Source organism: Oryza sativa, chromosome 3, assembly GCF_034140825.1.
Source record: "Oryza sativa Japonica Group chromosome 3, ASM3414082v1".
Classification (NCBI taxonomy): Eukaryota; Viridiplantae; Streptophyta; class Magnoliopsida; order Poales; family Poaceae; genus Oryza; species Oryza sativa.
Window position 1 is genome coordinate 31,157,348 of NC_089037.1, and position 24,587 is coordinate 31,181,934.

Sequence of the window (24,587 nt, forward strand, 5' to 3'; positions counted from 1 at the left end):
GGAATCTATATTTTTTAAAATATTTAGGTTTGACACATGAAAATAATTTGTATACAATTGTCTTGAGAGAAGGAGTACATTCGTAATATTCTAATTTTAACTTAGTTTATTAATATATTCAAGAGAAATTTGTGGTCAAAATAGACTGTCTAAACGATCATGATCGGAGGGAGTAGTTTATTCTCCATAATACACTTTATCTAGCTTCCTAACCTTTACAAATAGAGGTGTACCATTTCCATTGAAGAACAATAGCTGACGTTTTTTCTTCCTTTTCATTTTACTTCGCAAGATCAAATTTGTCCATTATCCACAGGTGCTTAACAATAAGTTAATTTCCTCTTGCAGATTCTCTAGCAGTGTAGCAGCCATGAGCATGATTGGCCATGTACTGGGCCTTGGAGATAGACATTTGGACAATATCCTTATGGATTTCAGCAGTGGTGATGTGGTTCACATAGATTACAATATATGCTTTGATAAAGGGAAAAGGTTGAAGATTCCAGAGATTGTTCCATTCCGTCTTACTCAAACTATTGAATCAGCTTTAGGATTAACTGGAGTTGAAGGTGTCTTTCGAGTTACTTGTGAAGAAGTTATGGCTGTTCTCTTAAGGAACAAAGATATCATATTAATGTTGTTAGAAGTATTTCTTTGGGACCCGTTGATGGAGTGGACACGTGGAAATATCCAAGATGAAGCTGGAATAGCTGGTGAGGAGAAGAAAGGAATGGAATTAGCAGTTAGTCTGAGCTTGTTCTCTTCTAGGATCCAAGAAATCAGAGTTCCTTTGCAGGTAATTTTGCCTCTTGGGTTTGGAATTTTCTCTTGCATCTCCTGGTATTAATATTTTTCAATATTATATGTAATTCAGTCTTGCAGGATGTTACTTGTCTTTTTGGGTTTCTCCAAAAAGCTGGGTAATAAGATTACCTTGCTGTCTAAAAGAAATTCAGTCTTGCAGGATTGAGGAATATATTGCCGCTCATTGCCCTGAAATATTTAGTTCCATTTTTTAGTTAACTTCTATGTTTTTTTAATCTAACTGGATTGCTTCCAATGTTCAGGAGCATCAGGATCTTTTGGTAACTAACTTGCCAGCTACACTATCTTCACTAAAGGTATTCTTTTCAACCGTATAAATACAAACTGTAAGTATTTCAAATAAAACTCACTTTATTCCATATCTTTTTACTATATATGCAGAAATTTTTGGATACTCTAGAGCAGTATGAGGTTATATCTGCTATGTTTTATCATGCTGAGAAAGAGAGATCCAGTGCTTTGCAGAGTGAAACATCAGCAAAATCAATGCTAGCTGAAGCTAGTTCACTTGCTGAAAAATCCCGCACTTCATTTGAGCTTCATGCTCATGAATTAGCGGAAACAAAAGCGGCAGCAAATGATGAAGCAAACAAGCTTGCAGTATGGGTGGAAAAACATGGAAGGATTCTTGAGGCCATACGGGACAATTCAATTGCAGGTGTAGAGTCATGCATGCAATTAAACAGCAAGGATGATGCCTTAAGCCTTATTTCAGCTGTGCTTGAATCAGAAGTCCCTCTTACAGTTGTTCCTGAGCCAACAAGAGCACAATGCTCTGAGTTGGATAGGGAGGTTTCTCAACTAATTCTTGAATTGCAGGGTGGGCTGTCTGCTGCCTTAGAGTCACTTGGTGAATATGCTTTGGTATTGCAGCAAGTTCTCCCAGTTAATTACATCACAACCAGCCCAGTTACTGGTTGGGCACAAGCTTTGCAGCTATCTGTAAGCAGTGGTTCAGAAGATCTGCTTCCCCTTGCCAAGAGGCAAGCAGCAGAAGTCATTGCTAAGGTTCAGGGTGAGGGTATTAATCTAGTTCAGCAAAGATATAGGGATCTCTTAAATCAAATGGAAAGTTATGTTGTGTGTATAGAAAGACTTGCAAGGGAACGTTCCGAACTGATGAATTCTATTGGATTCGAGAATGAAGTGCGATCTAAAGAGTGGATTCTTTCTGCATTCATGAACTCCATTCAATTGCCATCACCAAAGAGGGATATGGGTAACATTCCATTTTTACAATCAGGTAATGTTGGAGTCAAAACTCCAGCCCATGAGGATATACAGGATGAAACAGGTATTGTTCTTTCTATTCTTGGAATTGCTGTTGGTCAGCTATATAGTGACGTTAGAGCCAAGGTTTCTGAGCTTTCAAGTAAAGTTACTGGGATAGCTAAATTTAGAACAGATGAAGCTGGTCTTCAAGCTGATGCTGGAACAAGTTTGCAGTTGTTTGATCAGCAGGTTGAAAAATGTGCACTAATTTCAGGATTTGTTGGTGAAGTGCATGGAGTTATGGAGGCAAAATTAGTTGAAATGAATACAGCTTATGCAAAGCCCCAGCATGGGCAATGGGCTTCCACTTTTCAGCGCATTTTGTGCTCAAGTACCAACATGATTGAACAAATGACCGAAGTATTCCTTCCAGAAATTATTAGATCGTTTATTTCATACAATTCAGAGGTAATGGAAGCTTTTGGTTCAGTTTCTCAGATTCGTGGCTCTGTTGATACAGCTCTAGAGAAACTGGTTCGGATAGAACTTGAGAGAGCATCGATGACTGAATTTGAACAGAGCTACTTCATGAAAGTTGGACGAATCACTGAGCAGCAAATAGCTCTTGAAGAAGCTGCCATGATGGGTAGAGATCATCTGTCTTGGGAAGAAGCAGAGGAGCTAGCTTCCCAGGAGGAAGCATGCAGGGCACAATTGGAGCAACTCCAAGAAACGTGGAGCCAGAAGGATATGACGATTTCATCACTTATGAAAGTAGAATCCAGTGCCATGAATTCGCTACTTTCTTCTAAACAGTATTTCTCATCTTTGGTGAATGTTGATCAAGAAAGTGAATTTCATTTGAGAAGAAGCAAGGCTCTGCTTTCGGTCTTGACAAAGCCGCTTGCTGACCTTGAAGCACTTGATCATATGCTGTCAGCATGTGGCTTGTTTCCTTATCATGTAGATGGGCCCATTTCTAATCTAACAGATGTCTTGTCATCAGGTTCTTCATTATCTGATGTATTGTGGCCTTTTGCTGGCTTATTAAAGGATCATTGTTTCTTTGTTTGGAAACTCAGTTTGCTGGACTCAATTCTTGATTTGTGCATGCATGAGATTTCATCTTCTGTTGAGCACAGTTTTACTACTAACCAGCTTTATACAGCTCTTAAAACGAAGCTTACAAACCATGTGGAAAAACAAGTTTATCGGTATATCATGGAAAGGATTGCTCCTGCATTTATCCTACAGTTAGACAAAGAAATTAGTGATTTACTGCAATTGAGTCAAGGAAGAAGAGAATCTGGTCAACCTAAAAGAGATTCTGCAGCTGTTGGAAGGATTGCAGTAATGCTTGAGGAGTACTGTAATGCTCATGAGACAGCTCGAGCTGCCCGGACTGCTGTTTCTCTGATGCAAAGACAATCGAATGATCTCACAGAGGCTTTACGCAAAATCGTTCTAGAAATAATTCAAGTGGAATGGCTGCATGACCTTTCATCTCCTCACGCGCAGAAGTCTAAGGTTTTGTCACAAAATATTCTTAGTGATGATAAGTTCATATCTGTGCTCCTAAATATAAGCAGAGGCAACTTGTTGGATAAGATTCAATCTTCAGTGTCACTGGTAACAAGATCAATTGAGTGCCTGCAAGCTTGTGAAAACACTTCAGTTTCAGCTGAAGGACAACTTGAGAGAGCAATGGGATGGGCTTGTGCTGGTCCAAATACTTCTGGAGCAGGCAGTTCAACCACAAAGGCTTCAGGAATCCCATCTGAATTTCATGATCATCTGTTAAAAAGGAGGAAATTGCTTTGGGTCATCCAAGAACAGGCATCTGATCTTGCTAACATCTGCACATCTGTTTTGGAGTTTGAAGGATCGAGAGACGGAATTTACCTTATTCCTGAGGATAAATCTTCCGGACAATCTACTGACAGAGGCAGGACATGGCAGCAAACTTTCTTGAATCTCCTGACACGTCTAGATGCAGCATATCGTTCTTTCACATGTAAGTGACTACTTTTTCGCACTTCTATTGTATGTATGTTTAGATCAAGGACCCCCAAACTTGTTCTTGTGTCAAAACTGCCCAAGATAGCTTGCCACCATGAGATGCAGGCATATACAGGCTTCAATGAATCATCCTACTGCTTTTCTTTTTTCGGTTACTGTTTTCAGTGTTATTCTGTATAAGACATCAGTAAATGAGTGTAGGCCACCAAAGTATTGACAGAATTTGGATGCCGTGCACCTGTCTTAGTTCATCCTGCTTTATGATACGATTTTCTCGTGTTATTGTAACAGTTTTATTTCTGCTTGCTGCAAGCAGGTGCAGAACAAGAGTGGAAACTCAGTCAGTTCAACATGGAAAGTGCTGGGAAAAGCTTGTATTCAGTAACCAATCAGCTCTCTGTAGTCTCTTCGAGAGCAAAATCTGCTTTAGGTCTGCCATCTACTCATGACTTTGTTGCTTTGTGTTTCTTTTGGTTAAATAAATATTCTTTTTGTTCCTCATAGAGTGTTCTGTCTATATTTTCCCAGTTAATCTACAGGATACTCTTGTGTCCATGTATGAACGAGCTTCTGAAGTCACTGCATCATTATCTGGGTTCAAACATGTTTCACAGGATCGCACTGCTTTGACTTCTGAATGTGGTTCGTTACTAGAGGAGGTACGTGATTATTAAATATAACCTTTCCACGCACAAAAATCTTGTTGGAATCTACTGTGAGTGCATAGGAGTTGCTACTTATGAAGTCAGCCGTTTGTTTTCAGCTGTGCAACTTTGTAAATGATTGTGAACACTTTGGTGGTTAGACTTTAGTTTACGAGCTATATATAATTTAGCTATTTTACACATAAATCTGGGAAATTAGATATTTTATCTCTGGTTTTGTCAATTTATGCACTTATGTCCCTTTTTAGTTGTTCATGGTGATCAAATCCAAATTTTTATCTGTAGTTGTTGATTTCTGGGAATTCTTTTTGCAGGTTTTGGCAATAGCAGAGGGGTTGCATGATGTATATATCGTGGGAAAGGAAGCTGCTGTTATGCACAATTCAATTATGTCCAATCTTTCAAAGGTTTTTTTCACTGTTACGCTTTGTTCTATTGCATTTCCTTTCCTAGATCAATATGAACACTTGGTCCCGCAATTTGAATATTTGGTCCTGGATACTCAGTGGCAGCATTGGACCTGCACCTTTTATGTGCATATGCTGTTCAGACTTCCACTGAGAATCCCATTGTAATATTAAGGCTGGTATATTGATATGTGTTACTTGTACATTCCCAGATGGCCAGAACTGAGGAATGCTTGACACCATTAGTGTATTCGGATTACTAGAAATTGTTTTTTTTTCTTCTGAGGAAAAACTTTTCTTTTGATGTTTGACAGGCAAACACAATTTTACTTCCACTCGAAGCCTCATTGTCTGCTGATTTAGCTGTTATGTCTGAAGCAATCTCAAAGGAAAGAGAGAAGAATAATACCAGCATGCCTCTTATTCATGGAAAGGCATTATACCAATCTTACATTATTAGAATACGGGATGCTTACAAAAATTTAGAACCTCTGGTGCCCCCACTTGCTGACGATGCGAAGGAGTTGCACTCCTTGATGACTAAGCTTGGACGCCTTTCTAGTATTCATGCAGGGAGCCTTCATAAGGTACTTAACTAAGACCCAGTTACTCTGAGTTGCCGTTAATTATTTAGAGAAATCTTTTTTAATTATTTGCATTTCAATAGCAATACTCCCTCCATTCCATAATATAAGGCACAACCACTTTTTTTAGATGTTCCGTAATATAAGGCATGCATGCATATAGACCATTAACTATGACCTCTTCTCCATTAAATTATTACTTTTTTAAATCCTCCACTCTCATGTTCTCTAATTCTATTGGATGTATGTATTGTATTTATTAGGATGATCCAAACTACAAGATGATAATAATTATTTTCTTGGTCTTTGGGTTAGGGGTGTGTCGGTGACATGGGACCGGGAGTATTATGACTTAGAGACTTGAGGCAGACACGATCACCCACGTGGCCTAACCCCCTCGGGGGGGGGGGGGGGGTCGGGCCCGAGGGTGATACGGCCGCCCTTCTCTTTGTCTCCCCGAGGGGTCGGACCGCTCCCGTCTCGGCCCCGAGGGCCGAGGCGCCCCGACCCCTTGTGGGTTTTGCGCCGCGTATATGGGGTAGGTGAGCATAGCGGGGCTCACCTAACCACATTTATTGCGGTTTGGACGAGCGCGTCACGCCGCATGTAACGAAGTGCAGCGCGCTCGTTTATCCGGTCTGTGATCAGTCACAGACCGGTCAGATCATGGGTTAGGTGGCGACAGGCGGTCTGACGCACGCCTCGCCCCATCCCGTCAGGACAAGAGCCTCCAAGCACTCGTCCCTAGCCGGAGCCGGCGTGTTAGCTCCTGGAGATGGCACGTTGGTTCCGGTCAGATATATGCCAGGCTTCATCCTAACCATTACAGGCAAGATATTGTATGAAGAAGGGCGAACATGCAGATTGTTAAACTGACACGTGGTGGACAAGAATGACCGATTTGTGACCGGTCTGACAATGGTCATGTCGTCAGCAGACAGCCATGTTCCCACGTCGCGCCTGCTTCCGGCGGAAGTGGAGGTAGGTATGGGCCGTCCCATCAGAAGGTCATTCGGACGACAGCCATACAAATCTCCGTCCATTAATGAAGAGAAGGGAAGTAAGAAAGAGAGGGAGAGATGGTGCATGTGGTATCCCCTTGAGATATAAAAGGAGGACCTTGCCCACTTAGAGAAGGAGGAGAAAAAAGGATCCCAGAACGATTGGGGGCTGGCTCGCACTTTGTAGCTTCTTCATACACAGATCCACCAAAACACAGGAGTAGGGTATTACGCTTCTCAGCGGCCCGAACCTGTATACATCGCCCGTGTCTTGTGTGATTTCACTCTCGCGAACTTTCCACAGACCAAGAGCTTAGAACCTCACCCAGGGCCCCCGGCCGAACCGGCAAAGGGGGGCCTGCGCGGTCTCCCGGTGAGGAGCCCCACGCTCCGTCATCTGGCGCGCCAGGTAGGGGGCTCTGCGAGTGATCTTCTGAGCTCTCGCACTCTTTCGTGTGCGCCAAGCTTTTTCTGTTCAGCCCAATGGCCGAACAAGCAAAGGCGCACAACCTCTCTCCGAGCGTTAGCGGTGACGATGGGGAGCCAAACCCACGCCGTCGAGCTCGTACTCCACCGCCCCCTCCACGCCAAAGTCCTAGGCGGGAGGAGGCGCTCGAGAGGGTCGAAGGATCTGCGACTTCGACATCCACGGGTGATGGGGAAGGGCGGCGAGATGGGGAGCGTCGCCTCCTCGTCTACGGCGACGGCAGCACGCCCCAGGGCGCGCTCCAAGCTGCGGGCGCGCTCCTACGTCACCCGCCCATTGTCCCTGACCCGGAGTCTCCAGCCCAACGTTGGCTGGACGACGTGGCCAACTTGGTCATGACGGCACGGCAGCGCCTAGGTGCTGGTGGGCGGTCTTCCGCCACCAAGACCTCTGGCGCTGCTACCACCGGCTCCGTGTCGTCAAGGCGGAGGGCGCGGCGAGCGGCGGCTGTTGCTCGCCATTCGGCCACCACTCCTTCGTCAGCGCCTCCGACCCAGGAAGATCTGCGTGGGGGGCCGGATGCCCGCATCGATATCGAGCGCCGGCGTAATGGCCGACGTGCTGCCCACGCAACGGAGGGCGCCTCCTCGTCCGGAGTGTCACATCAACACGGACGCGGGGATCAGCCCTCCGTGCCCCCGGTTGGTGGTGTCGGCTGTAGAGCCTTTGTGGCGAGCCTTCGGAACGTCCGTTGGCCCCCAAGGTTCCGGCCCACCATCGCCGAAAAATATGATGGGAGCGTCAACCCCGCCGAGTTTCTCCAGGTCTACACGACCGGGATCGAGGCCGCCGGGGGTGACGACAGGGTCATGGCGAATTTCTTTCCCATGGCCCTGAAGGGACAGGCGCGGGGTTGGCTAATGAACTTGCCACCCGCGTCGGTCCACTCCTGGGAGGATTTGTGCCAACAGTTCACCATGAACTTTCAAGGCACATATCCGCGCCCAGGTGAAGAAGCGGACCTGCATGCAGTCCAGCGAAGGGATGATGAGTCACTTCGCTCATACATTCAGCGGTTCTGTCAAGTCCGCAACACCATACCATGCATCCCTGCACACGCGGTGATTTACGCGTTCAGGGGGGGGGGGGGTGTGCGGCACAACCGCATGCTCGAAAAGATCGCCTCCAAAGAGCCCCAGACTACCGCGGAGCTTTTTCAGCTCGCGGACCGAGTGGCTCGTAAGGAGGAGGCATGGACCTGGAACCCCTCCGGTTCCGGTGTGGCAGCTTCGGCCGCCCCCGGATCCGCTGCTCAGACAGGGCGGCGTGACAGGAGGAGGAAGAAGAGGTCAGCCCATACCGACGACGAGGGTCATGTCCTCGCCGTCGAGGGCGCTTCGCGGGCCACCCGAAAGGGGAGGCCTGCGGGCGACAAAAAGGAGGCCGACGCTCCCAGCAGGGAGCGCCCAACCGGCAAGTGGTGCATCGTCCACAACACTTCCCTTCACGACCTCGCGGACTGCCGCGCAGTCAAAAGTTTGGCTGAGCGGACGAGGAAGTGGGAGGAGGAGAGGAGGCAGGAGCGCCGAGAGGGCAAGTCCCTGGCGGTTCCTTCCGGCAATCGGCGAAGTGAGGCCAAGCAGAAGGCCCCCGCCGAGGACATTGATGACGGCGATGATGACCTAGGTTTCCAAGAGCCTGGGGCCACCATTGCCACTGTCGATGGGGGAGCGTGTGCTCACGTTTCTCGCAGGAGCCTCAAGGCCATGAAGCGAGAGCTTCTGGCCGCGGCCCCTACTCATGAGGCGACACGCCGGGCGCGGTGGTCGGAGGTTGCCCTCACCTTCGACCAGACCGACCACCCACCGTGCGTTGCCCGGGGAGGACAGATCGCAATGGTGGTTTCCCCCACTGTTTGCAACGTGAAGCTGGGGCGTGTCCTCGTTGATGGAGGAGCAGCCCTCAACATCCTTTCCCCCGCAGCCTTTGACGCCATCAAGGCCCCGGGGATGGTGCTCCGGCCGTCCCAGCCGATTATCGGTGTGACGCCGGGGCACACTTGGCCGCTAGGTCATATCGACCTCCCGGTCACCTTCGGTGGATCCGCCAACTTCCGCACGGAGCGGGTGAACTTTGATGTGGCGGACCTCAGTCTGCCCTACAACGCGGTCTTGGGGAGGCCCGCGTTGGTGAAGTTCATGGCGGCGGTCCACTACGCCTACCTCCAGATGAAGATGCCGGGCCCCGGTGGCCCCATCTCTGTACATGGCGACCTCAAAGTCGCGCTTGCTTGTATGGAGCAGTGCGCGGACCACCTCGCCGCCGCGTCCAAGCCCGAGGGTGGCGACGAGAGGCTTGGCACATCCGCCCCCGCCGCCCCGAGGCAGCGGATAGTCACATGCGACGAGGTCCTGGTCAAGGAGGTTGCCCTGGGCGACGGCCCGTCCAAGACCACACGGATCGGTGGTCTTCTGGACGGCAAATAGGAAGACGCGCTCGTCTCTTTCCTGCGGGCAAACGCTGACGTCTTCGCATGGAGACCGGCGGATATGCCCGGGGTCCCCAGGGAGGTGATTGAGCACCGTCTCGCCGTGCGGCCGGGCGCAAGGCCGGTCCGGCAGAAAGTGCGGCGCCAGGCCCCGGAACGTCAAGCCTTCATCCGCGAGGAGGTGGCGCGACTTCTGGAGGCCGGATTCATCCGCGAGGTCATCCATCCGGAGTGGCTGGCGAACCCGGTGGTCGTTCCCAAGGCGAACGGCAAGCTTCGGATGTGCATCGACTTCACCGACCTTAACAAGGCATGTCCTAAGGACCCTTACCCCCTGCCTCGCATAGATCAGATTGTCGACTCCACAGCGGGGTGCGACCTTTTGTGTTTTCTAGATGCATACTCTGGTTACCATCAGATTCGCATGGCTAGGGAGGATGAGGAAAAAACTGCATTCATTACCCCCATAGGAACTTATTGTTATACGACAATGCCCTTCGGGTTAAAGAATGCAGGTCCTACTTTTCAACGTACTACTCGAATTTCTTTGGGTAGCCAAATAGGACGTAATGTTGAGGCTTATGTCGATGACTTGGTTGTAAAGACGCGCAACCAAGAGACCTTACTCTCGGATCTAGCGGAAACTTTTGAGAGTCTCCGCTCCGCCCGCATAAAACTAAACCCCGATAAGTGCGTGTTCGGTGTACCTGCGGGCAAGCTTCTCGGGTTTTTGGTCTCTGCCCGAGGCATCGAGGCCAACCCCGAGAAGATACAAGCTATAGAGCGGATGCGCCCCCCCAGCAAGCTTAGGGATGTGCAATGCGTCACTGGTTGCATGGCCGCCCTAAGTCGGTTCATATCGAGGCTGGGAGAGAAGGCGCTACCCTTATTTAAGCTCCTCAAACGCTCCGGGCCGTTTACTTGGACGGAGGAAGCTGAACGTACCCTCACTCAGTTGAAGGCGTATCTCAGCTCTCCCCCAGTTCTGGTCGCCCCGGAGCCAAATGAACCCTTGCTACTCTATTTAGCGGCGACCCCGCAAGTGGTTAGTGCGGCATTGGTTGTGGAGCGCGATGAGGACAATCCTCATTCCGCGCACCCCCACCCTGTGCTGGCTTGGCCCGGGAGAGAGCAGGGAGGAGAGGCCCCCGAGCCGAACGGTGGCCTAAGGCCCCCGACGACCGGAGCAGGCCCTCTGCCCGCTTGTCAGACGGTGCCAGGTGTCCCCGACCCCCAGGATGGCCCGAGGGCCACTGCGGGAAGGCCGCACCTATCGCCCTCTGACCCCGAGGCTAACCCTGTGCCGGTTCGGCCGGGGAGAGAGCAGGGAGAAGAGGCCCCCGAGCCGAACGGTGGCCTAAGGCCCCTGACGACCGGAGTTGGCCCTTTGCCCGCTTGTCCAACGACGCCAGGAGCCCCCGACCCCCAGGACGGCCCCGAGGCCACTGTGGGAAGGCCGCCCCTGTCGTCCTCCGACCCCGAGGTCGTCGGCACAGAAGACAAGTACGCCCCGCGAGGCCGCTTGGATGAAGAGTGCCCCAGGGACGTGGCCCCTAGCGAAGAGGATCGGCCCCACCGAAAGGTGCAGCGGCCCGTCTACTTTGTTAGTGAGGCCCTCCGGGATGCCAAGACCCGATACCCTCAGGCCCAGAAAATGCTTTACGCTATTCTGATGGCCTCGAGGAAACTGCGCCATTATTTCCAGGCGCATCGGGTTACGGTGGTTACGTCTTACCCCCTCGGCCAAATCTTGCATAATCGAGAGGGTACTGGACGGGTGGTGAAATGGGCAATCGAACTTTCTGAGTTCGATTTACACTTTCAACCATGCCACGCTATCAAGAGCCAGGCCCTCGCCGACTTTGTGGCAGAGTGGACCCCGGCTCCCGAGCCCGTCTCAGTCCCCGAAGCCAGCTCGGGCCCCTCGCAGCTGCCTCACACCGCCCACTGGGTGATGCAGTTCGACGGTTCCCTGTCTCTTCAGGGCGCCGGTGCGGGGGTCACGTTGACCTCGCCGAGCGGAGACGTCCTCAGATATTTGGTTCGCCTTGACTTTCGGGCGACCAATAATATGGCAGAGTACGAGGGACTCCTTGTGGGACTCAGGGTGGCAGCTGGACTGGGGATCCGCCGCCTCCTGGTGTTAGGCGACTCCCAGCTGGTCGTTAACCAAGTCTGTAAAGGAGTACCGGTGCTTTGACCCGCAGATGGACGCTTACGTGCGCCAAGTACGGCGTATGGAGCGTCATTTTGACGGGATAGAGCTTCGGCACGTGCCCAGACGGGATAACACGGTTGCCGACGAACTCACGGCTCGCTTCCTCGCGAGCCCAGACCCCACCGGGCGCCTTTGAAGAAAGGCTTGCCCAGCCGTCGGCGCGACCCGACCCCTTAGGGGAGACGGGCGCGCATGACAGGCCCCCGATGCCCGTCGGAGTCCAGGCCTCGGGACCCGAGGGGAGCGCTCCCAGCTCCCTTAGATTGATTGCTTGGATCGCTGAGATCCAAGCATACCTCACAGATAAGACTCTACCCGAGGACCGCGAAGGGAGTGAACGCGTCCAGCGCATCTCCAAACGCTACGTGCTGGTAGAAGGGACCCTCTATCGGCGCGCGGCTAACGGAATCCTCCTGAAGTGCATTCCTCGGGAACAAGGCGTCGAGCTTCTTGCCGATATCCATCAAGGCAAATGCGGATCCCACTCCGCCTCACGCACCTTGGTTGGCAAAGCCTTTCGACAAGGTTTCTATTGGCCGACAGCTCTCAATGATGCGGTCGACCTGGTCCGGCGATGCAGAGCGTGTCAATTCCACGCCAAGCAAATCCATCAGCCGGCCCAGGCCCTGCAGATCATACCACTTTCATGGCCATTTGCTGTCTGGGGGCTCGATATCCTGGGACCGTTTAGGCGGGCCCCGGGCGGGTTTGAGTATCTGTATATCGCGATCGACAAGTTCACTAAGTGGCCCGAGGCTTATCCGGTCGTCAAGATCGATAAGCACTCCGCACTTAAATTCATTAAGGGCATCACAGCCCGGTTTGGAGTGCCTAACCGTATTATTACGGATAACGGCACCCAATTCACTAGTGAACTTTTCGGCGATTACTGCGAAGACATGGGCATCAAGCTCTGCTTCACCTCACCTGCCCACCCCAGAAGCAACGGCCAAGTGGAGCGCGCCAATGCGGAAATCCTCAGAGGCCTTAAAACCAAGACCTTCAACATCCTCAAGAAGAACGACGATTCGTGGATCGAGGAGTTGCCAGCGGTGCTCTGGGCGAACCGAACCACGCCAAGCCGAGCAACCGGGGAAACGCCTTTCTTCCTCGTCTACGGCGCGGAAGTGGTTCTCCCATCCGAGCTCACCCTGAGGTCCCCTCGGGCCACCATGTACTGCGAGGCTGATCAAGATCAGCTTCGCAGAGATGACCTCGACTACTTGGAAGAGCGAAGGCGGCGCGCGGCCCTCCGAGCCGCGCGCTACCAGCAGAGCCTGCGGCGCTACCATCAGCGCCACGTCCGGGCCCGATCACTCTGCGTCGACGACCTCGTCCTACGCCGCGTCCAAACGCGTGCTGGATTGAGCAAGCTCTCACCAATGTGGGAGGGTCCGTATCGAGTGATCGGCGTCCCCCGGCCGGGCTCCGTTCGGCTGGCCACGGGCGACGGCACAGAGCTGCCTAACCCGTGGAACATCGAACACCTTCGTCGCTTCTACCCCTAAAGGGGGATCGGGTGTCAGGTTTCGGGCTCGGGCCAACCCCGCACCCCCCTCGGGCGTGCAGGGTTGGCCGGGGGCTACCACATATGTATATTCTTATTTCTCTTATATCTGTATTTCAATAAAAGTATTTTCGATTTCCTAAAGGCTGTATCTGTGCTGTTGTTTCCTTTTGAAGGATCTTGACTTGAAATAGGTCACTCGTGTTCAATCCTGCCCTCGGGGGCTCGGGTCGGCTAAAATCGCCAAACGGGGCCCAGAACCGAGCCGTGCCCCGGGGCGTGGTGAACTCCGGGGGGGAATCGGCAAAAACCCACAATCGGGTCACCCATAACCCTCGGTCACCACGCTCCCGGCCTGGCCAGTCTCGACATGTGGATCTCCCCAGGCACTAGCCCCGACCCGAGCCATTTGAGGACTAGGACCTGGGCACGAGCCCTTGTTCAAGCCAAGACACAAAAGGACCGCGGCACAGACCATCCTCGTCTCATACACAACAAATAGAATTGACACAAAAAATTTTTCCTCTTTATTTGATTGCAGATTAAATTAGTCTATACAAGAAGGGGGCCCGAAGGCCTCGGAAGAAGAAAAGAAGAAACTATTTAAAGATTGGCGGGGGCCTGGGGGCTCACTCCGATGCACCCGGGTCGCCAGCCTCGTCGCCACTGTCGCCCACTCCGACGTCATCGTCCTCCTCGTCGGAGTTGAGGGCGAACGCGAGCCGAGGGGCCGAACCCTCGAAGCTGTGGACGATATGGTCGGCGGCGTCCCGGACCTGCGCGCGCGCGCCATCCTCGGTCCCGGGAGGGAACTCGTCCAGCGCCGTCCATGGGGAGAAGTCGGGATCCCTGGCTTGGTAACTCGCCAGTACGAGCTCCACCGCTCCTCGGGCGAGGTCCCTCGAGGATGACTTAATCGTCCTCTCGAGCTCCTCGGGGAGCCGTTGGAGAGTCCCGGCTATCTCCGAGAGGCGCTGGGCGAGGCCCCCCTGGTTGGCGGCGTACTTCGCAGTCCGCCCGCTCCAGAGGCCCGCCTGCCGGCCGGCGCGGTCTAGACGGGAGACGGCGTCCCGAAGCATGCCGGGCCCTACCTCGCCTGCCAAGCGGAGGGCCTCGACCTCCCCGGCGGACGAGTCTAGCGCGCCCTGCAGATCGGCGATGGTGTGTTCGGCAGCTGCGAGGCGGGCGGTTAAGTCGCTTTCGCCCGCGGCCGCCCCGCCGCTGCGCGCCCTCGCGTCCAGCTCCTTCTCCCGCGCCTCGAGCTCAGCGGCCCGCTGGTTCAGCGCGGCCCTCTCGGCGCGGGCACCTTCCAGATTACAGCGCGCTTGTTCCTCTTGCGCAGCCTCGCGGAGGGACAGGCTGTCCGCCAGCCGTTGCGCCGCGGCCTCGGCCTCCTCGAGAGCTCGCTCCCGCTCGGTGAGCGCGTCCTCGCGGAGGCGGAGCGCGGACTCTTCTTCGGCACAGGCGGCTTCGTGCACCGCTAGTGTGACCTCCCGAATAGCAACGGCGGCCTCGCGATCCGCCAGGTCCCTCTCCACGGCGCAGGCACACTCTTCCAGCGCCATGGCACGGGCCTCAAGGGCTTCTTCGCGCCGCCGGGATGCCACCTCGGTCTCCGCCGCCCGCCGTTCTCGGGCAGCGGCAGCGTCAAGGACCCCCCGGGCGGCGTCGAGCTTTTTCCCTAGCTCCGCCTCCCAGCTCCCGTATTGAAGGCGGAGGGTGTCCTGCGCCTCGTTCATCACAGTGGTGGCGATGAGGGCAGCCCCCCGCTCCTCCTCCACCTCCTTGGCGATCTCCCCCAGCACCTTCCGACGGGCTTCGAGCTCTGAGACGTGCCGGCGGTGTGCCTTGCGGCCCACCTCCACCATGGCCTCCACCGAGCGACGCCCCTCTTCGACACGTGCCCATGCGGCGTCGAGCTCCACCCGCTCTGCTTGCAAGGCCTCCATCTGGGCACTTAACCCGTCCAACACCGTGGTGTTTGCGACGGCCAAGGCCTGCAGAAGGGGTTCTGCGCTCAGTGGACCAGCGGAAGGCGTGGGGAAGAGCCGCCTCGAAGAGGATGCCGCGCGGCTTGGCCCGCCGATGGACGTGCCGGACTCGGGGATGTCCCCCGGACCTGGTTTGTCCTGAGCGTCGCACGAGGGAGTGGGCCCAAGCGATGCGCCCGCGGCCTCGTCGCGAGCTGCTTCGGAAGTCGTCATCGCCTCGGCCTGGCGAAGTCTAGCCTCCTCCCGAGCGGCTTCCTCGGTCTGGCGAGCCCGGGCGGCCTCCCGAGCGGCCTCCTCGGCTTCCCGAAGGTGATCCGCGGCTTCTCGCTGGTCAGATTCCCGCCTCCGGGCCTCTGCGGTCGCCGGGTCCTCGGCCTCGGACTGGCCGGACTTGGAATGGCGGGAGGGACGCGACGGGATCTCGCTGAAACAGAAGAAAGATCAGAAGACAAACAAGATGGATGAGTGAAAACTCGCGTTGAGGGAATGAATACGGCCACGATGGGCGTGGGACGAACCTGCGAGGGGGTCGGTTAAACGACCACCTTGGAGGGGAAATAAGGTTTCCCCGGGATGGTTCTGTCCCCCCCATCTTGCGGGGCCATTTCTTCTTCCGCTCCCCCTCGGGCTGCGACGTCGGCGTGGCCCCCTCCGGGCGCCTGCTGCTGGCACGCGCCGCCCCGCCCCCTCGGGGAGGAGATGGGGGAGGGGTTCCTTCCTGCTTCCTCTTCCCCCGGGCGTCGGCAGGGCGGCCGCTCCCTGGGCCCCCGTCGCGGGGCCCAGAAGCACGACCCCCTCCCGGGGTAGATTGTTCCCCCCTGCGGCTCCCGCCCGCGCCATCGTGGCCTCGAGGAGCCCGCTCCTCCGACGCCCCGACCGCCTGCATGATGGTCAGGATGGAGGCGCGGTCTGGATCGCTGCAGAGGGGGAGGACTCCTTGAGGAATGAGGGATGCCTCCACGGAGCTGAGATTCAGCACCCGTTGGACCACTATCTTGAAGTCCTCAGGAGCCCAGTCCCATCTGACTCCCTGGTGGGTCCTCATACAGTCCTCGGACCCGGTGTACTCCCAGGCGCCCCGGGCGCGCCGCTGGAGTGGCGCGATCCGGCGACGAAGATAGTCACCGAACACCATGGCCCCTGTGAGCCCTTGGGATCGCAGGCCCGCCAGGCGGTCGAGGACGGCGTCGTAGCCATCTCCCAGATCTACCGGCGCCCGCCAGTTGGAGGCCTGCGCTGGAGGCTGGCTCGGAAGTCGGAGGCGCGCTTCGTCGGCGAGGGGGGTGTAGAACCAGTCGCTCTTCCAGTCATCCCACTTCTTGCGGAGGACGCAGGGAATGTAGCGGTTCAGCACCGGCCCCCGCGGCTGGAAGTAGCAGCCACCAACCACCGACGGCGGCGACACCGGCTGTGCGGTGAAGAACCACCGGAACAGCCGAAGGGATGGGCGCACCCCGATGAACATCTCGCACAGGTGCGCGAAGATGGCCAATGTCATTACCGCGTTGGGGGTGAGGTGCGCCATCTGGAGATTGTAAAACTCCAGAACATCCATGAAGAAAGAAGAAAATGGCGGAACCAGCCCTGCCATAGCAAAAGGGAGGAAGAAGACGGACCGCCCCGAGTAGCGTGGCGCCGGGCATCCCTCGCCCAGCGAGACTATCTCCCGGCCGGTGGCAGATTCCGGCATGAAGCGGCGCGGCAGCCCGGCCTGTCTCTCGCTCACGATGCGGGAAGGCGGCAGCACGCTACCGTCAAGCGGAGCGGAGCCCCGTGCCATGACGCCGGAAGAAGAGATGTTTGAGAGCGAGCGCGTGTGGCAAAGGTAGGGCACAGGAAACAAGGAGTTAGGGCACAAGCGGCGAAGACAAGGGGAATAATGGCGAGAGGAAGGAAGCAAATCTCTTCCTCGGCGACTTTATACCCTTGCCAACGCTAAGCCCGGCTCCTCGTTTCTTGCGCCCACTATCTGCCCCCTCGTTTCTCGCGCCCACGCTTCCACTAATCCCATTCGCCCGTTTGCGGTGCATGAGGTGGATATGCGGCTGTGGCAGTCGAGATGGAACATCTCGTGCGCGCGTTAATTACGCTCGCCGACCGAAGCGCCATCACCATATCTCCAGGCAAAACGAACCAGCTCGTCCCGATTCGCGTGTTACTCGAGTAATGTGGCAGTCTTGAAGAGACTGCTCATTATTGACAGCCGAGTAACCATTGCCGATGTGCGTGATTTGCGACCGTTGGGTTTCTGCCCAACTGTGGAGACCGGTCCCACCTGTCACCAGGCCTTAGGAAGTGGCGTCACGCCCGACCGCTTCCCTCGAGGAGGGCGATCGCCCTGGCATAACGCCGGGGGCTACTGTCGGTGACATGGGACCGGGAGTATTATGACTTAGAGACTTGAGGCAGACACGATCACCCACGTGGCCTAACCCCCTCGGGGGGGGGGGGGGGGGTCGGGCCCGAGGGTGATACGGCCGCCCTTCTCTTTGTCTCCCCGAGGGGTCGGACCGCTCCCGTCTCGGCCCCGAGGGCCGAGGCGCCCCGACCCCTTGTGGGTTTTGCGCCGCGTATATGGGGTAGGTGAGCATAGCGGGGCTCACCTAACCACATTTATTGCGGTTTGGACGAGCGCGTCACGCCGCATGTAACGAAGTGCAGCGCGCTCGTTTATCCGGTCTGTGATCAGTCACAGACCGGTCAGATCATGGGTTAGGTGGCGACAGGCGGTCTGACGCACGCCTCGCCCCATCCCGTCAGGACAAGAGCCTCCAAGCACTCGTCCCTAGCCGGAGCCGGCGTGTTAGCTCCTGGAGATGGCACGTTGGTTCCGGTCAGATATATGCCAGGCTTCATCCTAACCATTACAGGCAAGATATTGTATGAAGAAGGGCGAACATGCAGATTGTTAAACTGACACGTGGTGGACAAGAATGACCGATTTGTGACCGGTCTGACAATGGTCATGTCGTCAGCAGACAGCCATGTTCCCACGTCGCGCCTGCTTCCGGCGGAAGTGGAGGTAGGTATGGGCCGTCCCATCAGAAGGTCATTCGGACGGCAGCCATACAAATCTCCGTCCATTAATGAAGAGAAGGGAAGTAAGAAAGAGAGGGAGAGATGGTGCATGTGGTATCCCCTTGAGATATAAAAGGAGGACCTTGCCCACTTAGAGAAGGAGGAGAAAAAAGGATCCCAGAACGATTGGGGGCTGGCTCGCACTTTGTAGCTTCTTCATACACAGATCCACCAAAACACAGGAGTAGGGTATTACGCTTCTCAGCGGCCCGAACCTGTATACATCGCCCGTGTCTTGTGTGATTTCACTCTCGCGAACTTTCCACAGACCAAGAGCTTAGAACCTCACCCAGGGCCCCCGGCCGAACCGGCAAAGGGGGGCTGCGCGGTCTCCCGGTGAGGAGCCCCACGCTCCGTCAGGGTGGTTATGCCTTATATTTTGGAATGGAGGGAGTAATATATTTTCAGATGCTTGATCTGATTTGAGTATTTTAGTCAATTTTCACATTTCTTTGTGACAACAGCAATTAACTTTGTGGATTTACGGAGCTTCCTTGCTTGGGGACAGAGCCTTGAGGATATGGGTCATAGTACCCTTTGAAATCCTTACCACTTTCTGGAATACATGTCCACCTGTAGGATATTTAATTTGGAAAAGATTGAAATTTTTATAATACTCTAAACGAAATAATAACGATAATTTCGATGTAAAATATGATTCAAATAATTCAAAGATATATTGATTATCAGATTGAACTGCATGATACTTGAGAATTTCGTCAACTCAAGATTCAAACACTGTTGCTTTTTCTTGGCTATGCTGAACTGCTGCAGAATCAACCATGGAATGAATTTTATGTTTTTCTATTCCCTCCATCCCAAAATATGATTTTCGCGGGGATTAAGGTGAGGGATGACAGTAAATGGGGGATGGTTGTGATTGGTTGAGATGAGGAAGTAGCTGGAGAAATTAAATGAGAGATGATTGTGATCGGTTAAATGAGGGAGTATGTAGAGAAGTTGCTATATTCTGAGACAAAATTTGAACGATACAAGGTGCTATATTTTGGGACAGAGGGAGTACTTGATTCTTTGTTTAGGATTAAAATTCCAATTTAACAAAATGTCTCCAGAAGTTCATTCATCTTCTCTTTTCCGCAGGCTCTAGAAGTTCTTGGTGAAAGTGAAACTGTGAAGTCACAGGATATGCCTTCAACACATGCAGATATTTTGCAGAGTGATTCATCAATTGAGAAGGATAAAGGTTCTTCTGGGAGCAGGGAAGGTGGATCTCAGGATTTAGTAACGACCACTGATCTTTCTTTACAAGATGAATGCTGGATTTCTCCTCCCGAACACTCATATACAAGCAGTTCTGGATATACCACAGAGTTAACCCAGATTACTTCTTCTGAGAACATAGAGAATATGGATCCCTTATTGGTTGACAGGCCTGTGATAGAAGCTCCTGGTGCTAATGATCAGGAAAGAGGGGCTGATTCGGAATCAGATTCAAGTAGCAATAAGCAGTTGTTCATAAACAATGTTACATTGACGAATGTTAATAGTGTTGATGAGGTTGAAATCTCATTGTCAAAGGAGAGGAAATCTGAAAATGAGAATACAAATTTGCCATTCAAACAGATTAGAGGACAAGAATGTGATAACAGTGATCCTAAATCCTATCCAGATTCTGTGACTCGATTGACAAGAGGTAAAATGAACAATAGTAGGTAGTTAGATATATGGTGCTAGATGTTGCTATTTATTTTTCTAAATTATTTTGTACTTCATAGTAGGCTGCCGTAAAACTTCCTTTAAGTAATATATCATGTTTCAAACACTTCCTTTGAGATTTACAGCATTGCCGTTTTGATCTAATTGTGTCTGTCAGCACCATGTTAACACCGTACAGATTATCCTCCAAGAAGGGAGAATTGCATATACTGCAGAACTTGATTATCAATCTTTTTTGCCTAGTATGTAATCTAAGTATCTATTAGATTTTCATGAGAAGATCAATGCAAGAAATTAATTTAATGTTTCACACTAAAATCTTCACAAATTGAAACTGAATATTGTAATCATTTTAAGACTATGTTTTCATAGTGCTTTGTCTCTGAACCTCTCGTGAAGTGTTAGGATTCCGAAGCCAAGACAAACTTTGTAGCTAATGCTCGCTTGTTCTTTTTGATGGCCACAGGTAAAAATCCTTTTGCTTTGTCCATACTGAAGCAAGTGGAGCATAAGTTACATGGATGGGATATAGATGGCACCAGGTGGGCAATTAAGCATCTTAGTAATCACCCAAAAATGTCCTCGTGTTCTCCAGTTTATTGATCTACTGTTCCTTCTAGGTCCTTGAAGGTTTCTGAGCAAGTTGACCATCTTCTCAAGCAAGCGACAAGCATTGACAATTTGTGCAATATGTATGAGGGGTGGACACCTTGGATATGATTCAAAGATACATGTGAACATGTCTTTCTACGATTTGTTTTTTCCAGGTATCAACTGAAAATATAAGATCCCCCTATAGGTTTGTTTAGTACCTTGTGATAGAAGGGGTTGTCCAAACAGTAATTAATTTTCAGATGGAACATATTGCTGTGGTCATCATTATTTGGCATTTCTTAAAACCTAGATAAGTCAGTGCCAGCTAACTGGCCAAAAAGAATGTCATTTAAAAGGGAACTGCTTAACTGCCAGTATATTAGCATATTCAACTACATTCATTTACAAAAATTATGTACCAGACTAACGGTTCATACTTGTAGAAGAGTGAAACACGCTGGAGGTCCCTAAACATGTGCCATTGTCTTACTTAGGTCACTATACTTTTGGTATGATGTTAGCCTTTTCATACTCCATAGTATATTACCGTCATGAATTCAGATCAATGATTTAGTTAGTCAAAACAAGAGAGAAAAGAATTCCAACAGCTTCTCATTGTTTGCAGGGCAAGCTGAAGTTGAGATCTGAATGGGCATAAGTTATTACAATATCCACCTTTTATTTGCCTAGTTAAGTGTATAATACCTTTCCTCTGAGTTGATATCTCCAATTCCTACGTTAGTTCAGTGACAATTTTAACACATGTATAACTTTCTGTCAGTATACTAGTCAACTTTCTGCCAACCATTTTCCTGGATCACTGTCAATAGTCTGGTACGTCTCCCCACGTTTATACATATTACTGCTTTCCCTGCTTTGGGACTTTTTTTTTTAATTCGACATTATTGATTTTAAGTTTTTGTGATATAACTTTGATCGCTACTTTTATATACTTATAACAATACTCTCTCTTTTACTTGACATTTTGACTTCTCGTAGTCACCACTCACCAATATACAGCTGTAATCATTCTCTTTTGCAATTTTTAATTTTTAATGTATATATTTCATACATCTATTCTGTACATTTTTTGCTATCTTGATGATCAACATTTGGAAAGTTTGATGGCATGTATTCTATTCTAGGTGACAAGTAAAAAGGAACAGATGGAGTAAGTACTTTTAGAAAAATCTAGTAGAGTAGTTTCCATATTATCCAATATGGGTATTATAGTTTCCATTAATACCACCTCCATTTTTAAACATATGACACTGTTGGCTTTTGGACATACGACCATCCATCTTATCAAAAGGATATGTATCACTTATTTTTTTGTGACTTGTTTTTATCATTAAAGATACTTTAAGCATGACTACATTTTTGCATAAAATTTTTTAATAAGACAAATGGTCAAATGTATGTCCAAAAATCAATAGCTTCGTATATTTAAAAATGGAGAGTATTAATGGTCAAGTTTTTACTACATGGACATGAAATTTTAAAAAAAAAGGAAGGAAATGCTCATTTTGTTTGTTTTTTTACACGTGCATATGTGGATACATGCACTATCACCAACGTAATGATGCACGTTTAAATTCAAATCTTCTGTTCATTATCATGTCGTGCACAAATCATGAAGCACGTTGGACTGATAGGATAGTGCATATGCAGAGATTCATTTCTCTTTCACATAACTATAACCTTCTGTTAATACAAATCAGTTTATTCCTTTTAATATTTTCGTTTTTTTTTTGTTGCAAGCTTTAATGACCATTTGTCGATCTTCATTTTCTAACGTACTTAGAAGTAACAGTAAAGCATAAGTGATTTACCCAAAAAATTTCTGTTTCATTTCCAGAGTTTGGACAAGACAATCCATAGTGAAAACAAGATTGCCACAGCACGTCGAGCAAAAGCAGGCTTACTGCCACAAAGAGGTTTGGTTTGCACCTGCTCTTTACTTTTTCTTCAAAACAAGGCTGAGGCTAGCTGTTTAAACATTTCAAATAAGAGTGTTCATATTTGGTCTAGCTTTACAGGGTCACCATTCACTCCATATCCTAGCAGCAAGATATGAACTGTTAAGTATGGGTAGCTATGGATGGATCCAGACACAGCAAGGATCTGAAGTACTTTCAGCGTTTTCATGTACAATGTTCTCAGCTATACAGCAATGTATTGCAGAATTCAGGCATCGATATTTTGGGATATGGACTGGTTTTAGCAATGGTATGAACAAAAATACCCTAGCTAAGAGTTTGCAGTTCACGTGGACAGCCATGGCTTTGCACTCCCAGTGGACTGAAGACTTCATGATCTTTAACAGTAAGCCGTCTTAAGAACATGAAGAGTTTTAGCAAGCACGTTTTAAAAGCACAACCAAGAAATCTGGTTCGAGTATAGTGTACATAATATTTTGCATGTACTTGTGATTTTAGAAGATTCCTACCATGACCATGTTGCATTGATGTAAAGATAGGTGTTCGACATGCAATTCTGGAAGTGGGATTCTAATTCTAAAGTGGGCAAGTATCACAGTATTTTTTTCCTCTATGCACACCTCAAATATAGCTATATTTTCGCGTGAAAAAGGGTCTGGCGATATTCAAAAGCAAAATTGGAAATTTATAGCTTGTAGAATACATGAACTCTTGCTTTCTTTCCTTGTGTTTTATTCAGATACAGATTGGTCTGAAATCTTCAAGTATATATATAGCCTTACAGCGTGACACGTTGATGATGTGCCCCGTGCTGTTAACATTGTAATTTTTTTTATAAAAAAGAAAATCTTATCATCGTTCATAATTCCTCCCGTTTTATTGCTATTATTTGAGATGGAGATTGATCACTTTATCTGAACTCGAGTACGAACTGGTGGGCAGTGTTTGTGCTGTTGCTGACTAGTGGTCATGGAAAAGATAGGGCTCGGGTGGCCTCTGTGCACGCTGGCAGGGCAGCAATACCCTGGCCGCGTCCTCTCCATAAAACATTCAGATAAACTCAACTCCTTTTTCCCCAGCTGTTATTTTCACCATGTTTAATTTTTACCTTTGCATTTTGTATGGCCCAAGAGGCCAAGAAGCCTGTGCCTTAGGTAAATCTCCAGTAAATGTAGCGTAGTTTTTTTAATAGACAAAAATGCACCTTCTCATGTGGATAATATATTTTTGACCCCCAAAAATTGTACCAATGAGCATACTTTTATTCCTGTTATTTCTTTAATTTTCTTGGGAGAAATGTGAGATGTCGCTTTCGGAGATTAGGTGATTTTTTTTATATACACTTGCTCCCAGTGTTAGGTGATGGATGACAAAGCGTTTGTGACTTGTGATCTGTAAGTTGAGTGGTCAAGCCGCTGTTTCCTTTGCGATTTGGTACCCTGCGTCCTGATTAGTGGTAGCTAATCGCAGCAATTATATAAGCAAACCATATCTCTAAGCGCACAGGATCATTGTTTGGTTCGATACATTTTCTCCAGTGAAGAATCTTGCCTGCTTTTGGGTTGGTGGCGATCTTGAAAGCTAACACGCACGTAAAATAAACTATGCTAAATGGCAGGGCACCCGGTTAATTATTTCTTTTCCTGCCTCTGGGACCAACATCCCCGGATACTTTCAGCCATTTGATCTAGTGTCATTAGATATGGGAATATAATCTCGTTATGCGAATTTTCTCCCTTATTTTGCTGAAACCTATTTTGCTTAAATTGCACCACCCATTGCAATTTACACAATTAAAATCAAGATATTCTTTTTATCCGAATGTAACCGCATCCATAAAAAAAAAAGGTACTCTGCTATCCAAAAGAAAACGTTGTGTTGCAAAAGAATAGAAAAAACAGAAGCAGAAAAAAAAACATAAAAATAAGTAATGCTAGTGGCAAATAAGAAGAAC

At 50.3% G+C, this 24,587-nt stretch overlaps 1 protein-coding gene across 6 annotated transcripts in view; it reads left to right on the top strand.

The window, feature by feature from the left end:
• Positions 1-23,244, top strand: part of LOC4334045 (uncharacterized) — a 31,303-nt gene extending 8,059 nt beyond the window's left edge. The window contains exons 6-20 of one of the 6 annotated variants that reach the window (XM_015774319.3): positions 349-796; positions 1,068-1,121; positions 1,207-4,051; positions 4,373-4,486; positions 4,585-4,715; positions 5,036-5,128; positions 5,443-5,715; positions 19,524-20,076; positions 20,566-20,641; positions 20,720-20,866; positions 21,137-21,202; positions 21,319-21,382; positions 21,475-21,527; positions 22,552-22,630; positions 22,725-23,244. In XM_015774319.3, the coding sequence (XP_015629805.1) occupies positions 349-796; positions 1,068-1,121; positions 1,207-4,051; positions 4,373-4,486; positions 4,585-4,715; positions 5,036-5,128; positions 5,443-5,715; positions 19,524-20,076; positions 20,566-20,641; positions 20,720-20,819 (4,687 nt within the window). In that variant the 3' untranslated portion in view covers positions 20,820-20,866; positions 21,137-21,202; positions 21,319-21,382; ... (1 more) ...; positions 22,552-22,630; positions 22,725-23,244. Of the gene's footprint in view, positions 1-348; positions 797-1,067; positions 1,122-1,206; positions 4,052-4,372; positions 4,487-4,584; positions 4,716-5,035; positions 5,129-5,442; positions 5,716-6,027; positions 6,847-19,523; positions 20,077-20,565; positions 20,642-20,719; positions 20,867-21,136; positions 21,203-21,318; positions 21,383-21,474; positions 21,528-22,551; positions 22,631-22,724 lie in introns of those variants that run through there. The other 5 variants (XM_066308689.1, XM_015774320.3, XM_015774318.3 and 2 more) reach the window with 5 other exon arrangements.
• The last annotated feature ends 1,343 nt before the right edge of the window (positions 23,245-24,587 follow it).